This window comes from Amaranthus tricolor, chromosome 1 (genome assembly GCF_026212465.1).
Source record: "Amaranthus tricolor cultivar Red isolate AtriRed21 chromosome 1, ASM2621246v1, whole genome shotgun sequence".
NCBI lineage: Eukaryota > Viridiplantae > Streptophyta > Magnoliopsida > Caryophyllales > Amaranthaceae > Amaranthus > Amaranthus tricolor.
Window position 1 is genome coordinate 6,084,096 of NC_080047.1, and position 18,999 is coordinate 6,103,094.

Genomic DNA, 18,999 nt, shown 5'->3' on the forward strand with positions numbered 1-18,999 from the left:
AGGACTGAAAGTAGACGAACTAAAATCTATGATGATCTAATGTATTTTCTCCTCCTACAATTTCAATGTTCTTAAAACTTTGCCACCGAACTAATATCTATTGATTTAATGTCTTCACCACTTCCTTTAATTCATATTCGAATATTTTCTCACCATTTTCTTTAATTCATATTCGCATATTTTCTCTTCCTTTAAATTCGATCCATACAATTTAATGTTCTTAAAATTTGGCTTGAAATTGCACAAATTTTTCACTGCTGTTTATAGGAGTAGATGATATACTTTACGCAATAACAACAGGTGTTAACATAACAGAACACTTGCAATTAGTTGCTAAAAAACATTGCTTGAACACTTGATTATGACCAAGTAAATTACAAACAACAAAAACATTAGAAACATGCCATATGAGCCCTTAAGATTATTGACAAGAGGTCGGCACGAAGTGATTCATTTGCGGATTATCTTGTCCACGAGCCACAAGCTATGAGCACGAGTAGATAGGTGGCTAGGGGGTAGATTCGAGACCAACCATTAACTGATGCATCTTTTGATTTCCAAATAGGTCACCTAACTCGACTTGAACATTACTTAATAAAAGAGAAAACTCAAACAATATACGACAAAGCACAAACCAAAATCAATATGATCTAGATCGAACTACTACACTCAAACCCAGCTTGATGAAAATAGTTTACAAAAGAGTCGGCAAACATCGTACCATATTCATAGTCGTGAACCTGTGAACCCGATGCATGTCTTATGTGCTGTCTATGAAGCCGAAATAAGAGCAGCTCTAACAGCTCGGATTATGTCTGTAAGAGAGATGACCCCAAGGAGTGTACCATATTCATAATCATTGACCACCCACACCCGATGAACATGTCTTGTAATAAGTTTATCGATCACTTCCAGTAGGGAGGAATCAGCATGACAAGTCACAAGCAACCTAGGAGAGTTCACCAAATCTGGAGCTCCATGGGAAGGATTTTTATAAACTCTCGCCATGAAATCCCTCACATTTAAGGGTAGCCAAGATTGCATCAAATCAACTGGGCATCCTCTTAAATCTGTTGCTGAAAATGTTCCCACCAGTCTCCTTCCATATCCCTGCAATCACAAAGCATATATTCTGGAATTTACTAGATTTTTCACCATAAATAAATATGGGAAATTTCAAGTGGTAATTTTAGTTTTCGATTTTTTCGTGGGGTAGAAAAACATTTTCTAAATCTGCATGGTAACCCAAGCTTTCAACTTTTTCATATGGTGAACAAAATGTTCAATATTTTGTTAAATTAAATACTAATTTCAAAAAAATGTCCTTCAAGGTTGATTGAAACGTCTATTTTCATTAAAAAAAAAGTCACCAGAATAATAATAACATAAATTTCACAAAAATCTAAACAGTTTGTCTGCCAAATGAAAAAGTCAAGTTTAAAATTACCATACGGATTTAAAAAACCGTTTGTCCACCACGTGAAACAGTCGAAAATATAGATCACCTCGTGAAATTTTCAATATATATCGACAATCTTCACTCACATTAATTAGTTGGTTGTTGCCTTCCGGTGGAATATCAGAAGCTTCAACAATGGGGACAGCTTGAAGAGAAGCGTTTCGCAAGCACTTGATCGCGTCTATAGCTCGTGTCCTGTGAGTCACAGCTAGTACAGTATCTGTCACTGCTCCTGCACTCCTTACAGTGCTCACCATAAGGTCGCGTAACTCTTGATGCCCGTGAGCTTTAATGAACTTAAGGACGTCCATTTGGGTTAACATTCGATAGCTTGATGATGATTCTACGAGTTCGACACCTGAGATGTTCTCCATTTGGCTGTCTAATGGTACCAATGCTCGGTGGATTCCCTTGCTGAACACTTCCATGCAATCTATGAGACTGCACTATGTATGTAGTCGCTCAATATATAATCAAGACATATTAAGAATGTTGAATAAAGGATATATATTTAGATTGCTCATGTTTGATGCTTCTTTTAGAAGACCAATTGGGATTAAGGCGCTGGCATTAGTATGGTTAGTGTATATTTAATACTTCTTTTAATCGAAAGATTGGAATTAAGGTTCTATTTATTGCTAAATCTAAGAGAAAGAGAAAATATCGTAGAAAACTATTAAAATTAATCACTGTTATTTGCACTATTTTCTCGATTTACCCTTCTGTCGACCACTCTATCTTAATATAGATTAGAGTATGCTAATATAACATATATCATTTGATTATGTTCATTGTTTCAATGGGCTAAAAGATATGTTATATGGTTTTGAATGTAAAATAATTATTAAATTGTATTTATCTATATTTCTTATTTACAATTAGAGAAAATTACAAACATTCGACCCCCAACCCCCTCCTAAACCCGTACATATGATGGAGGGTGTTTTATATGCCCAAAACCTTTGATGTAGCCCTCGATAAAATGAATTCCCATATTCCCCAAGACAAACACAAATGACTTGATGAAAAAATCAAGTAAAAATAAATCAAATTAATAAAAATTAAAAAACAGTACATATCATGTTACAAGGGATACCAATGTTATTGATGTCATTTTCACATGTACCCTTTAAACCTCTCTTATGTACCCTTTTCCAATTTTAAAGGTTTTACATTTTCATCATCTTAATAGTTTTCACTGAACCTTAATTTTTATTTGTACCCCTTTAAATCTATAACATATATTTATAACGGACAAATAAAGTATATATAAAGTACATAGAGCCTTTCATGTCAAATTTAACAATTGATGGAACAATAAATGTATATATCGACACCATTTTAGGAAGAAAAAAAAAAAATTCTTGGCACACAAATCAGGAGTATATTATCAAGAAATTAACTCAACCAAAAGAAACTGATTGATGGTTGAGGATATACTCTAACATGCCCACTAGGTTAGAAGTGTAAATACGCAAAGGCGGTGGTTGAGATTCAAACCCGTAACTTTTTATCACGTTGGCTTCTGATAATATATCAAGAAACCAATTCAACCAAAAGCTTAAGTTGATGGTCGAGGTCTCAAGATATGCTATATAATCTGATATACGTAAAAATAAGAATATATTAGTACCTAGTATTAGGATGTAAAGTCCACAAACTCAAACCTTCAAGGCAATGACCAATAATAGTAGAAACAGAAACAGATAGCTTTTTATCAATATCACTTGAATATTCATCACCATTTCCTCCATTAACAACTTCATTACTATCACCAGCAATATGAGCCAATATATCCAACATAGTTACCATTCCTATGTAATGTTTTCTTACTGCACCACTTTTCTTATCAGTCTCCATAATCATGGACCCACCTGCCCCTATCCAGTGTCCTGGCGGAGCCGCCACCGGCACCGCCACCACACGGTGGGTAACCAAAGTGTTCATTGTATCACCCAAGGTGGCTGTGTAAGGCACCTCCACTAATCTTCTCTTTTCTAACACTAATTCTCTCACTTTTTTGTCTCTTATATTACTTATCATCATCATTTGATCATGATCATCACTCTTTGATACTGTTTTCATTGTGTTGTCTCTTTGATTTGGTGTGATTATTTGCATTTTTCACTCTTGAATTTTATTTATTTATTTTCTTGGTTGAAATTTGGGAATGCATATGTTAGAGTACTTATATTATATCTACAAGTACAGAATGAATTAACTTATTATTTTGAGTAAAGGAAAATGAGATTTGGATGAGTGTAAGTAAGGACGTGTCTATTGTAGAATTATGCATGGGCGAAGTTATGAGAGTTTAGGAGGTACGTGGCTGCTTTATGTGTATACACGCCAATCCCTTATCTTCTTTTACTTTGTCCCCAATCCCAATTAAACTAATTTCTTATATTATTAAAAATAATACTTCATCCATTTTAAATTAGTCTCAAAATTAGAAAAATGACATTATTCGTTCACCACTTTTAATTTGTGATTAGTTTTTAATCTATAAGTTAAAACATAGTCAAGTGAGATCTTATTTGATTCGTTTCATTGCAAAGATTATTAATTTTAATTTTTTATAATTTTTTATCATACATAATTAGAGATATTAAGGATTAAATTAATGTATTGGACTACGTAAAAAGCTAATATTGCAAATATTTTGAAACGGAGAAAGTATTTTATTAAAAAATATTACTGCATGTTTTGGTGAAATTGCACTTATGAGTTAAAATTTTTGAAAGAGATTATCTCACCACGTTAATATGAGGAGTTATATACTAATAATTGTCTCACACACAACTTATTCTCTCAAAAAACTCTAATACATCTCGCATCAAACAAAAAAAAGTACAAATTAATATTTTCTCTATTTTTTTGGTTGCATCCAAGTACTATTGTTCCAAATAATATAGTTGAGAAAATAATGAAAAGTTTTGATATATATCGAACTTGCTTATAATATGATAATGTCATTTAAAAGCAAATATGAGGTATTTAAAGAGATAAATAAAAATCAACATGTAGAAAGTATCATTTATTTAGTTTGATAGTCGAAAAAATTCCATATTATCTTTGTTTAATAATTAAATGATTATGCAAATATATACTCGTAAAAATAATTAAAAAGGACAATACAAAATTGGAAACAATACTGAAAACTTCACTGATCAGTGACCACATACATACGGTTACGGTAACGTTAGACCATGCACCACCTATTCTCGGCTGGTTGATATTACAAACCAATCAGCCACCACCAAATTTTAGTCAATAACTCCCGACCAATTTGCGACTAAATTCCGATATGGTTGCTTTTTTCCGACCAAGGTTGATCACAAATTGGTCGCTAGGTTCAAAATTAAAATTCCAAACTATAAAATTTTTTATAACTAATTTCCAACCAACGAATTAGTCAATGGGTGATCAAATCACAACTATTCACAAAATAAATACAACAGGCACCGGCAGAACCTCATTACCGACCATGTAGCAACTACAAAATGGCGATAACTGATCACCTGATTTTTCTGATCAGTCATCAGTCATCACGTTATATTAGATGGAAGTTTCAAGGCTAAATCAAATCTATGTACACATAAAACACATTTGTGAGAACAAATTGAAGGAAGATTACATTTTTAGCTAAGCTTACTGTTTCCCATGTTGCGACCATGTTGGCAGCTTTCTTCCGTTGGCATTTGTTTCCTTTTTTGGCAGCGACCCAGCCTGATACTCAAAAACTGAGACATCAAAATCAAGATCATCGTCCATACATTCATTGAACTCATCAATCTCTACGGGTTTGATTTCAGAAGTTTTTTTGGATTTGACGGCTCGTTTTTTAGATCTCGCTGTGCTTTCTGTGAAGTCTTCATAGTCATTAGAGGTTCGATTTGAAACCTCAGCTGCCTCTCTTCTCCTTTTTATTGAATCTGAACTGTGACTACTACTGCTTTTGTTCTTATCCGTCTTCTTGTACTGCTTGATGAAAGCTTCAATAGTTTCCAACACGCGATCACCATACTTGTTTACCTTTATGCTATATGAAAAAAATAGATGATTAGAGGGCATGTGTGTAAGATTTCAAAATGAAATAATAGGAATTAGCTATTCATAAACAGAGAAAAAAACAACCACTTGCAAGCCCAGGTGAGATTTCATACCAAATGGTAATGGGGCAACTATTTTCTCGAGCTTATAAGGTGGTGATACTCTTTCTTCTCTAATGTGGAGAACTCAAACATGTGAGGACTTCAGGGAGGTATACAATGTTCCCTGAGTATATTCAGGCAGCAAATGGGATTGAACCTTATCTCCCATTCAGCAAAACATTTATTCCACAATATGATTGGCTAAAAAAGACCTTCTGAAAACAGCAAATGGGGATTGGGTATATCTTGCTATTATAAATAGGTGGTCACATTCTGCACTCAAGGAACTCAAGATTTAAAATGATTTTAGGCTATTACAAGATAAGAGACTTGTCCCATATTGGTTGTACGGGCAACTGATGAGGGGTTTATAGAATGGGATTGTTCACCTACTGGAGTAGTCTATTGGGATGAGCTCTCATGTTCGATCTATAACAATTAACAACGGTATCAAAACTGACTCAAAGTGGTCGCCAAAGATAAAGCAACCGTGACCAGCGATGATTAGCCCTTATGGGGGTTCGACTGTAATGGATTTGACTACTTGAGGCCATTGCAAGATATGGCTTGTCCCACATCAACTGCATGGTCAAGTAACGAAGGGTTTGTGAATCAAATTGGGTCTCACACCTTCTGGACGAGTCGCTAATGTCTTAAATCAGAGAAAAAGGTGGATTTATTAAACAATAACTAAAAAAGCTTACTTGCCAACGCCATTTATTTCTAGTAATTCCTCTTTAGTTCGAGGTACCCTCTTGCTGATCAGAATCAACGTCGTATTCCTGTTTCAACAAGTAGTTCATCAATGTAACTTTACTTAACCGATATTATTTACAAATTACAAGGTAAGATAGATGCACAACAGTAACTAGAAAAAAATTATTAGTGGGTTTCCAAATCCCATTCATCATAAAGCAATCTAAATAACTTTACCCAATTTGTATATAACTTTGTTATCTCTGAGTAGCATCACACAATGAAACAGAAAAAAAAAAAACAAGAAAATTCAATAATGCAATAAAATAATATAAGTACAAGCTGTTTTGAAAATGATGCTTACCCAAATATGTGATATGCCATGACCCTTTCCCCACTTTCTTTCATGAGGACAGTTCTTAGCTTTTTGAGCTCATTAAATAATTTGGCTGAAAAATCCTGGGTAAAAATTATAACATGATCATTTACTGGCAGAAACTCATATTTCATGCTGCAACAACGGAGGTAAATTCGGAATGAAGAGGTAGAAAGTTAGTTATACCAAGTCAGCTTCTGATTCAGATTTTAAAAAGTGGCTTTCTGGAGGGCTTGCTTTCCCAGTACAGAACATGGACTTTCCCGGAGTTGCCTCAGCTTTAGTTAATTTTAACGCTGAAGCTTTGGTGGTCGAAGGGAATCTGCAAGTTAGAAATACCAGAATTCATCAAAGGCATCGCAATCCCATATACAGGAGCTCTATACTTGGCTGAAGAGCAGAAAAGTTACAAACTACACTTTTGGAATGCTACTTGCACTTCTACACTAACTTGAGTATACCCTCGAGCAAATGCACTTCAACACATATGTGATATGCGTGGGAAATTTTGGCTTGAAAAAGGTAGCGAAAAAGGAATTGTAACTATGACCATACCAATATATTCACAGGTTTATGATGCATACAAAGCACAATTACATCTTTGACTATAAGATTCAGAAGGTTATGTTCATCACACAAGTTAATACTTGTTATCAAGGTGAATGATTGATTTTAGAAGCAGACCTCAAAATTATCTTTCCATTGCCACAAAGATTTCTGTACTTGCATTCATTGACCTGAAAACAAGGAAATAATGCATATATAACAAGTTAGATGAACATTGCCAATCATTTATCTCTAATAGAGGGAAAGCTTGCTAAGTAAATTAATGATTGTGATTAAATAGATAGCTAAATTGGTTGTCATGCCTTCAGAACTGATGAGACAGATCCATAGAGATCACTTTTTTTGACCTCTTCATAAAGAATGTTCTCAACAACGAGGTGACGGAGAACACGAGATGCTTCACCCTTTGCCAAATTTTTTCCAGCTCCGTGAAGTTTGAGAGTATTATGCTTGTGCTTCTTTACCTGAATATTCAAAACTATATGTGATTGACATCCCATAAACAAGGAAAAAAAACACCACAATAAGGTAGTTAAAATGTATAAGCTATTACATATTGGCTTAAAGAGCCCTTGAAAACTTCCAAGATATGAGCTGAGGAGAATTGTTGCTTTGTTGACTTCACCAGCTCCACCTGCAATGAACATCAAATTCATCATAAGGTAAGTTAACTACGTGGATAAAGGATACAAAAAAATCAAGAGGCTTCCTGACCAATTGCATAGCCACTTGGGTCACATCCTTCTCAATAGAATTTCTCATCTTAGAGCAATTGTCACACGTTTTTTTACAGTCTGAAGGATCAAAGTTTTCTCCAAAATGAGCTAGCTGAAGAAGACGTCTACAATCAACTTCGTTTTCACAATAGCTAACCTGGTAAAATCAGGATGGCTTATCAAACTTATTCAATAAACAAAACAGAAAACAAAAGAGTAAAGTGAAGTTTGCATCAGAAATCATAATACCATGCGTAGAAGATTCTCCATGTTAGTTTCAATAATCCCCCCAGAATTTGTCGAATTCATACGATTATGTGTAGAAGTGAATGGGCTCTGCTCAATAGTCCCTTGGCTTAACATGTGCTTGACACGAATCTGGACAAAAAATAAAGTCCAAACTTTAAACAGAACTAGAAGTGGAGAAAGCACACATATCTACCCCAATCATCATCATCATTACACCCAGTAAATCCAGCTCATACAAAACACACATATCTACCTATTGATCTTAAATTTAAGTCAAATGGTAAACAAATTTATTCATGCACAGGTGATAAGAATAATAGTTTTCTAAGCAAAAGAAGGATACTAGGACTTGCATAGTCACTGTAACTGTAGAACAGCAAACAAGACGAACGTTGACCATCTCTACCCGAACGACCACATTCCTGCATCATCATAAGTCACAACTAAATGAATATTGTTTAGTCAAATTCAGGTACAGCACAGCTTCAGTACGAACACAATTTCCCAATTATTTTAAAGACTAAACAAGAGCGCATGTGGTTCAGAATTCATAATTTCCAATAGTAAAATTAATTTTTGTATCTGCTTTGAAGTACTTGAGAAAGCTTTCAAGCACTGCTGAGAATGAGTGCTTAAGATAGCAACAAAACTATAGTTTGTGGATATCTTTCTCACTTTGTCAGAATGTCAGTGCTGAAAGTTTCTACTTTAAAAAAGATTCAAGTTATAGCTTGCTAAAGTCAGCAAGCAAATAGTAATATAGTCATTATTATCGTACAACCTACAGAACCAACGGGAAGCAAAAATGGAAAACAGTTAAAGAAAAGGAGGCAAGGAAAGAAGTGACACCTGATGATAGCCTTCAATAGATTTTGGGATGGAATGATGAATCACAAATCGAACATCTGGTTTGTTGATGCCTGTAGTTCAGTCATGGTAATATCATATCAGATGTTGATTAATTAGAACTATGCTCAATGATACTGATCAACAGAAAAAGTTACCCATTCCAAAAGCCACAGTTGCACATATTATATTAATTTCATCTCTGCTCCATTGATTCTGAACATAAGCACGTTGAGCAGCTTCCATACTGGCATGGTAAAAAGCTGCTTTATGCCCATACACCTGACATGAACAGTGCAATCATAATATTGATGGCATCTAAAATAGGATGTAGGTTTGCAATTTTAAAATACCTGGAAAGGCAATTTCAGGAAACAAAAAAAAAAACGAATCTCTTACATTATTGGAAAAAAAACATGCAGCACTTCATAAGTGAACAATAAAATGCGATTCAACCTTTTCTGCCTCTAGCATAACAAATTCAAACATAAACTTCAGAAAAGAGGCAAACCTGTAGCTGTTCAGCAACCTTTTCACAATCCATTCTCGAAAGGCAATAAATGATACCACATTCATCATTATGATTTTCTCTAATAAAACTGTCAATTTCCTCCACACACTTTTTAGTTTTGGGGATAACTGAATACCTAAATACAATTAGACATGTTATCATCATAACAATTAAAAAACATTAAAGATAAAGTTTGATACGTTCAAACAGTGCCAAGACAAACATTGAAAAAAACTTACGACAAATTTGGACGGTTAAAACTTTGACGGAAAATTATGCAATTAGCTAGACCAAGCGCTTGCACAACATCTTCCTTGACAACAGCTGTTGCAGTAGCAGTCAAAGCCAGCACTGGAGTGGTTGGAAACTTCTGTTTCAAGATGCCAAGACCCTGGACACAAGCAACAGAACTATAACAAAAGCACTGCAAATAATTAAAAAATAGCACTGGAACATTCATTATGACCTAGAACAAATACCTGATAATCAGGCCTGAAATCATGTCCCCATTGACTGACACAATGAGCTTCGTCAATAACAACCCTGGCAAGCAAATCAAGAGAATATAGCTTCTCCAAATGCCGCAGGAAATAGTCACTTCTGCACATTTACAAAATTGATCTTTCAGGCACTTGCAAGGGCAATTTGAACCAATGTCAGAGAATAAACAGTAACAAAATCTAAAGCAAACTTTATAAACTGAAATATAAATAAGGTAATTACAAAGACCTTTTTGTAGCCGAAGTGGGTTTCTCTCCTGTGTAGATTTGCATCACAATTGTGAGGACGAAGAAATTAAAATGAAGCTTACTTTTCTGAAAAAAATTATCTCGCAATAGCTCCTCTTTGTAGTGGATTTCCCTCAACTTTTCTCTCTATGATCATCTAATCGAATATTGTTAGAAACCTTCTTGCTCACCCCTCAAATATTCTAACAGCATTTCAAGTGCTATGCCCAAATTTCCCTTTTGAACCTTTGGTGCCACGCCTAGCACAAGTCAAAAGCACTGAGATTCTAACTTCTAGGTTCATTGCATAATACAGGACTCATTTGCAAACTTAAAGAGTTATTAGCAAGCTATAAAATAAGGCTCGTGCAACACTAGGCACCACTCGTGCAAACTTAATATACAACGCCCTTGGATTAGGAATCTTTTGATTTGAGTTAATAGCTTATACTATCTAGTTATTTTCCTGTCTTTTTCTGGAGTACTGTTTCCCCTTACGCACATGAAGAGTGGAAGTCAAGAAACCCTTCCTAGAAGGTGTACCTCTCTTTCATGCTGATGCTAACTAGAGAGATGGTTCTTTTGTTAGTGGTACTTTTTGTACTGTTTTGGATTAATGAAAATTTTTTTTTCTTTCTCCAAATAAAAAACACTAGGCACCACATTGGCATAATCATTTTTCAAGGAGAAGTGTCGTGTACTCGTGGTTTCCTATGGGTGATTATCTAGGCTTTAAAATAGTTTCTAGTACAGAATAGACAATGTCCAAAAGGTCTAAACTCTAAACAAATTAAACTAAACATACAGTGTCCATCTACTAGTACGCAGGAAGAAACAAAAACAAGATTTGGAAATTGGGAATGTCAAAATGTTGAAACCTAATTTTCATACAATCAAGAAATGTTTAAGGCTTGAATCGCATTCAAAGGAATATATCAATTATTTTGCTTAGAATTCTAACTTCCTTTTTACATCATCATTAGAGATATGAAAAGGGTTTCAAATTCAGTTATTTATCTGAAAAGATGATAAAATGATATTTGGTGACTCTAAAGATTATTTTGGAGAGGTTTGTTCATCCAAACGCCAGAGAAAATGAACATGACCTTCATTAAAAACCTTTTTATTTTACCATTCCTCTAAGATTGCCATAACTGATTTTGGCATTGATCAATAAAACAAATTCTGCGATCATAGGCCCGATTGGTGAAAATGAAAGCTTTTTTCAGCACCAGTGAACATACGTCATACACAAGACAGCTAGTACTCACTTGGCAATTTTTTCTGGCGTAACATATAAAAGCTTGTATTTGCAATTCTCTGAACAAAGTTCTCTGAGAATATCTTGTTGATCGCCCCATTCCATGTTGGCACTTAAGTAAGCAGCTGGTATATTTGCCTAAAAACAAATAAAAAGATGAGAAAGAGATTCAGTTGCTTCAAGTCATTTGAACGATGTTTGACAAGCAATGCATACTAGAGAGATGGAGACAAATAGCACATGAGATTTTGAAAAGTAGTGCTTTCAATAGCATATGATGGCAAGCTCCCCAGAGCACACATTTCAATAGAAATGAGACAAGCGTGAATCCATATTAAATATAACTACATCTTTGAAATCACAAGAAAAAGGTTTCCTTTGGCCTGGTTTTGTTCATCGCAAAATTATCATTCTGATTCAAGGTATTTTAGAACAAACGACCATTTTTTAGAGCAAAACCAACCTGATATAGATTGGTTGTCACTAAAACACAATACTCTCCATAGTTAGAGCACTGATTCCCACACTGCCTGACTTTGCAAACCACCAAGATGCTTATGCTCAGCCTACAAACTAGTAGGCTCATTTATGCAGCTACACTTACCACTGGTAAATTCAAAACAAGATGAACAACAAAATAATAAATCATATCCTTATCCACAGCTTTCATAACCAAAACAGATGGATTCTAAGCTTAGAAAGTTTCTAAAACTTAATTAAAATACTCCAACGATCCCATGATTAAAGTTAAATTCATGAAACAATTCTCTAGCGTATAGCCTCAGCCATAAAGGTGTATAACTGTATATCATGTTGAGATGCATCTGTTATGACATTTTATGAGGTAAAATGTTTGCAGTGTCAACTACAGGATGCACTGCTATAAAAAGTGAAGAATTGAGATCGCGGGGATTCTAAGAAATAGTGAAGGAAGGTCAAAGATGAATTGGATAAAAAGAAATAAAGAATTAAAAATGATATGAAGAAAAAGGGTTTTGTATGAGCATAAAGCACTAAATAGTAGAGAATGAAGGAGGGTTAATTCTAAACCACAGAACAAAAAATTTTACAGGCTATAACAGGCCCGATTAATTGGAACTAAGATGTTTGCATTGTTGTCGTTTCTGCTGAAGAAATCCTAACTTAGTCAGTTAGTCCTCTTGCATGCTAGCCACAATTGAATTCACCTATTCAGCATTCACAGACATTGGTCCTTTCCATCTTGCATTTGTAAAAATAAAAGAAATTGCTCCTTTTAGTTATCATCATTTACCACTTAGCCATGAACTTATTTTCCTTTGTATCCAATTTTCCCCACCTCAACTCAAAAGAACTGTTCAACAGTCGTATCCAAAACAAAATTTCAATAGAGCTGCATGTCTAGTCTTAGTAGTCTAATACCTCTGTTAATTTGTATGATTCAAGAAGCAAACACCCAACATACCAATACATAGTTAGGTGGTTATTTGGTTAATTTCTTAGACCATGCTAACTATCAGGTCACCAACATATTTACTCCCTCCTATTCAAATCAAATGTCCCATTTTTTTGGCACGATCACAGATTACAATTAATTTGTATTTTATTTTCAATCTATAAGTTAAAACATAGTGAAATGGGATCTTGTTTGATTCGTCTTGATGTAATTTTATTAATATCAACCAGTTATAATTTTACTAAGCATAATTAGAGGTATTTAGAATTGAAATAGTGCATCGGCAAGCGTGCAAAACCAAATGGGGCATTTGATTAGAATAGGAGGTGAGAGTATTATATTACTCTTTTATTTAATCCATATTTAATTCGGTGTCCATGCTGTTTAAGGGTAGAAAATGAAATCACCTGCAAAAGATGCATAATCTGGTCTTGGATGAGAGAAACAAGTGGCGATACTACTAGAGTTACTCCTGGACAGATCAATGCTGGAAGCTGCCAGAGAACAAAATCCAAGTAAAAGATTCATTAAATACAGCAGCAAAAGAGAGGCAATATCAAAAGAAACAACATTCAAGTTCACTAGACAGGCATTGGGTTAGATCCTACAATTGTTTCATTGATTACATATCATGGCCCTGTAAAATCACCTAATAATGCTTTCACATGTAAATATAAGATAAAACTATAGAGGATAGGAACCTGATATGTCAGACTTTTTCCTCCCCCAGTAGGCATTAGCACAAAAACATCGTGACCACTCATAGTTGCATTAATAACTTCCCTTTGGTTCGGTCGAAATGAATGGTTACCAAACACCTTTTTGTTTTCAATCTGAAAGAGTTCAATATACAAATAATTAAAACAACCATAAAGCAAATGAATATCCAAGTGGATGCAAGTATTTACCTCTAACTTCCTGGTCCAAGGAAAATCTCTGCTACTCCATTTCATGTCATTTGAACCTTCAATGTAATTAACATCAGCAACCCTTGGTTTATATGACTCTCTCTCCATAGGAGCTGATAAAAAATCACTCCTCCCGGTAACAGAGAATGAAATAGATGATAAGTTACAACCATTATAGCCACTTGACTCATCAACGTTGCTGAACTGGTTGTCTAATCTCATTGGAATATTCACAAAGCCAGATGCATGAGGTGTATCATATCCATTCATTGGCTTAAAGTTAGCTTGAGGTGTATCGCAACCATACATCAGATTAAAGTTTGTGTGAGGTGTACTGTATCCATTCATCGAATTAAAGTTTGCCTGAGGTGTATCATATCCATTCATTGACCGAAAGGTTGCCTGAGGTGTATCATATCCATTCATTGACCGAAAGGTGGCCTGAGGCGTTTCATGGTAAAAACTATTTACATTTACTGAAGATGCAGAAAGATGTGAATTATGTCTCTCAACATTAATAGTGGAATTGCGGATTTGAGTCTCCAACAACTGAATTTGCTTATTTAGCTGCAACCTAAAAAAATTTCAGTATATGTGTAAACTATCTGAAGCATACAATCACATTATAAGCTGTTCAAAAGAGTTTTACATAGGAAAATGAAAATAGCCATTTGCATTATGCATAGAAGAGGCCAAGGCTACAAAAAGGGTCAAGAGAAGCAATTTTCAACACACCTGTCCTGGCGAAGCTTTTCCATCCTCTCAGAAGTTAAATCTAAATTGTCAAGCAATTCATTTGATATGACAATTAACATGTCTTTCATCTCTTGCAGATGATTGGCCCCATCTGGACAGAGACCCAGCTGTCATGCAGAAAATAGGCATCAATATAATGAAAATTTATAATTTCTCACGTTTAAATAAGAACCTGTTATCTTCCTTTCACATAGAGACCACTGACTACCTATCCCAACCAATCATGAGAAGTTACAAGAGAAATGCAGAAAAATCACACCTTACATCCGTGACTGCAATTACAAGACAATTCTGGAGGCAAAGGTGCTTCATCATTTCTTGCAGTACCAGGTTTAGGCTGACTATTTGACTGATAGTGCTCCATGATTATTTGGTCAACATCAATATTCTGAAACCAGGCAAATTCATTCTAATATTAATTAGTATCCAAAAAAAATAGATTTTATATGAGAAAAAAAATAAATAAATAAAATAGCTTCCTATGGTGATTGTGTAAAAGATTTTAGTTAGTCATCTCATATCTTTATTCATCCACATGTTTGTTTTCATGTTTGACAGTAATGTCTAACAAGTGTAACTGAGTATGATGCAACCAACAAAACACAATGATAGCAGATATGCATTTGAGTCTTCATATTGGCTTATCGAACACCAATCAAAAGTGCCTCATTATAAAAAATAGGGATGAATGAAACAAAAGGTGCTCCGGAAACATCTCCAATTAATAAAGCAATATAAAATTGTGTGAATTACCTCGAGTATTTCATCATCATTCATGGCATCAATAATTGCCTCATCTGACCCTTTTCCATCACTTGTGGACTTGGCATTAAGATGCCATGAGCCTTCGGAAACTGTTGTATGATAGTTGCGCACAACCGTCGCATCACTTTGATTTTGGCTAATATTTTTCCCAACTTCAACAGCCTGACACATTGGAGCTGGGGCAACATAATACCTTGTGGGATCATGCACCTTATTGTTGCTTAAACTAATTTGATTATGTTGTGGATTCACAGAAAGCTTCACACTGCTATCATGTAAACTCTCTGGCACCACACTTCTTCCACCAATATGAGAGGCACTTATATTCTTCACTGGCTGAACGGTTTGCCCAGGCCTGACATAGTTTCTGCGATATAGTTGAAGGCTTGAAAGAGCTTTCCATGCCTGCCAAAAATGAAACAAAAGTTTAGATGATAACACCAATTTTCTAAATGATCTTTTCCTAAAGCTTAGTAAAAACAATGAAGCAGAAGAGAAAGCCTGGCACTTCCTCCACCAGCCTCCCCTGAAGATCAGCAAAGCTACCAAACCAAACTTCATTCATGAGAACATTGTAGAGAAGGGGAAGAGTTGCTCTGAGTTAAGGATAAAGAGATGTTTACCTGTTCCACCAGTGATTTGTCAATACTTTGAATCTGAAAGCTCATCATCCTTCAAAGGAGCACAAAAACTCATGAACATGACAAGCATAAATAATTTTCAAGCCAAAAACAAATTCAAAAGACACAATTCAATGTAACAAAACTGAGAAAATGCTTGATCCTAAGGGTTTACAAATTGGAATTGTAGGTGATATTCCAATTTATATTTATAATGCTTTATAAATGCTCGTTCCTTACTTCATTTGCACTTCTTACGTAAGTGAAGTTGCAGTTGCAGATGACATTTGCTACCTAATATCACTTGAAAACAACCTCTTAATTATCACTGAAGGGGTTAAGACTAAGATTGCGCACATCTAACCCTCTATACCCAGACTAGGTGGGAATAGCATTGGGATTTGAGGCGATTGAGTGAATGGAAAAAGGTACTATTCCCCATCAATACAATGATTGAGATAGGTCAAATCATGACATCATCGTGTAGCCCTAAAAAATAGAGACCACAAAATCATGTTTTAATGAAACCTTTCATGTGTACGTACTTTTATATTTGTCAAGGTCACAGCTCGAAAATTTAAGGCGGAGAAGTAGATTGAAATGATTACAAGCAAACTATAGTTACTGATGGATGTGGTTATTTTCCAAAGTATCCAAAAAAATAAACATCATTCCATTAAAGCATAAATCCTACATTTGAAGGAGTATCTGCACTGAGACAGTAAAAGTCATCGAACATCGCTTCATATCCCTATCTGTAGTCCATACACATATAGATCACTCAAAAAAGCCACTATGTATCATATACCTCTAGGCTCTAACTTAATAAACGTTGTTGGTTTGCAATCAATATCTGGACAAATGAACAATAACCACTAACAGCTTCACTGTTTTCATTATTCACATATCTTGACATCAATTTGGAAATTAATATACGTTAACTATTGAGTGCAACCATATATAGAGAAACCTATCTTACCCTAAAATCATTTCTTTTACCTTACACGTTTCCGCCTTTAAAACTATCCAATACTTCTAAGTTCTTATATCCAACACAACAAAACATTCGACAATATAAACCCACGTTACACCAAATGATTACAAAATCGTATTAAAACAATGATTATAGCAATTTACCTCCCTTCACTAGGCGGTTTTTGGGTCGGTAATGAATAAAGAAAATTTGAGGTAAGGAACTTATTTTGCGTAGCAAAATTATTATGTGATTTCAGATGCTCTGCCCAATTAACTTTAGGAAGCTTCTTCTTCAATTCCTTTCCCGCAAATAAATTTTTGTCGCTGCATTACAGAAAAACAACAAAATGACCGAAAAATTCCAACACCATTTTTCACTAAAACATAAATAACTCGATAAAATGTACAGCAATTAAATCACCTCATAATTTATAAGCTTCTGCTTCTATATAAATTAATATCTCCATCCAAGATGCTACACCTAGAAATATTAACACAGAATTACAAAATTGCACGGAAAAACCTCATTTATAATACCCTAAACGCACAATTGGTAAACAACTCGATAAAAAAAAACAATAAAAATTTATAAAAGTCACATTTTAGGGATACCTCAAATTATAAACTTAAATTGATTGCTGCATCAGCTGCACCTGATGTACTTCATCAAATTGTTTGCAACAAATAGTGGTTTTTCGTCAAACTTGGTCGGGTCAGGATTTTCCGATAGAATAAATGGTTGCAATACAAATAGTTTGAAATTTGTGCACAAAATAAAGGGTTTTTACAGTAGAAATGTGTGGGATTATACGACGGAAAGGGGAATTTAGAAAAGCGTAGTAGAGGGGCAGAAGGAGAAAGGATAAAGAGCGGGAATATGCAAATATTTTGACTACTGAAAATTGAAAATTGGTTTCGGAAACTATTTCCCTCGTTTGCTCCTACTATTCTTGCTTATTCCTCCAACTTTTTTCCTAAATAATGTCGATCCATCATAATCATATATTCCGTCTTTCCTTCGTCAATTTTAAGTTTTTTCATTCACCCGAGAATCTTTATAAGAAACAGCTCTCGTAGGTCCAATCTAATTGATATTGATATTATAATCTATTAAAGTTAGTTTATAACCTATGAAAGTTGATATTTGGAGTTACTGTTATAACCTATTTGAAGTTGGTATTATAACTTATTGATGTTGGTATTATAATCATTAGAGTTGGTATTATAATTTATTAAAGTTGGTATTTGGAGTTAGCATTATAACCTATTAAATTATCGTTTATATCAACTCTAATAGGTTATAATACCAACTCTAATAGGTTATAATACCAACTTCAATAGTTACAACACCAACTCCAAATAGGTTATAATATTAACTCCAAATACCAAATTTAAAAAGTGATAACACCAACTTCAAATACCAACTTTAATAGGTTATAATACCAACTCTAATAGGTTATAACACTAAATTCAATAAGTTATAACACTAACTCTATATAGGGTTACACAATTGGTTTTTTTGGTAGTTATTTTTTTAGTAATAATGCGTCGGTCATTTGAAACGCTCTCAGGTAAGAATTTGTGTTTTCATCTTAGGAAGGAGATTTAAATTAGATTTTTAAAATATATATTGAAGACAAATACATTTACGTGAAATTTTGTTGTGTTTGCTTTCATGCAAAGTTTTTAAAGATAGAGTAATTTTTATAGTTCTTTATAATGCGTATTTAGAGATATTAAAACTTAAAATTTATTTTAAAATGCATGCAAAAAGTAAAGTGGACAAAAATACGAGTGAAATAATTATAAATAGTATTCGTAAGCAATCATACATTAGGAAAGTTATCTCCGTATTTCTCAATGGAAAATTTGATTATTAAAAGTACCAATTTTTAGTGTTTTGTTTTTAAATGTTTAAACTTAATTTACGTTTAAAAATATTGAGACTTTCAATTTTATATTATTTTAATTTTTAAA

The 18,999-nt window shown here is 34.2% G+C and overlaps 2 protein-coding genes across 2 annotated transcripts; both read right to left on the minus strand.

The window, feature by feature from the left end:
* Window positions 1–178: 178 nt before the first annotated feature.
* On the minus strand, window positions 179–3,617 carry LOC130812309 (SNF1-related protein kinase regulatory subunit gamma-like PV42a). The gene is made up of 3 exons (XM_057677970.1): window positions 3,093–3,617; window positions 1,546–1,900; window positions 179–1,110 (listed from the first exon to the last, which is right to left on the minus strand). The coding sequence occupies exons 1-3, from the start codon at window positions 3,578–3,580 to the stop codon at window positions 772–774; spliced, it is 1,182 nt and encodes a 393-aa protein (XP_057533953.1). The 5' UTR covers window positions 3,581–3,617; the 3' UTR covers window positions 179–771.
* A 1,026-nt stretch (window positions 3,618–4,643) lies between these two features.
* Window positions 4,644–18,033, minus strand: LOC130812341 (ATP-dependent DNA helicase Q-like 4A). The gene is made up of 26 exons (XM_057677972.1): window positions 17,635–18,033; window positions 17,444–17,503; window positions 17,185–17,346; window positions 16,051–16,099; window positions 15,416–15,832; window positions 14,922–15,050; window positions 14,642–14,769; window positions 13,907–14,480; window positions 13,700–13,831; window positions 13,406–13,492; window positions 11,574–11,701; window positions 10,054–10,174; window positions 9,814–9,965; window positions 9,575–9,710; window positions 9,222–9,345; window positions 9,067–9,137; window positions 8,571–8,639; window positions 8,218–8,346; window positions 7,967–8,125; window positions 7,806–7,886; window positions 7,555–7,716; window positions 7,370–7,422; window positions 6,872–7,007; window positions 6,674–6,768; window positions 6,318–6,395; window positions 4,644–5,501 (listed from the first exon to the last, which is right to left on the minus strand). Exons 2-26 carry the CDS (start codon window positions 17,446–17,448, stop codon window positions 5,111–5,113), a joined length of 3,768 nt encoding a protein of 1,255 aa, XP_057533955.1. The 5' UTR covers window positions 17,449–17,503; window positions 17,635–18,033; the 3' UTR covers window positions 4,644–5,110.
* Window positions 18,034–18,999: the final 966 nt, after the last annotated feature.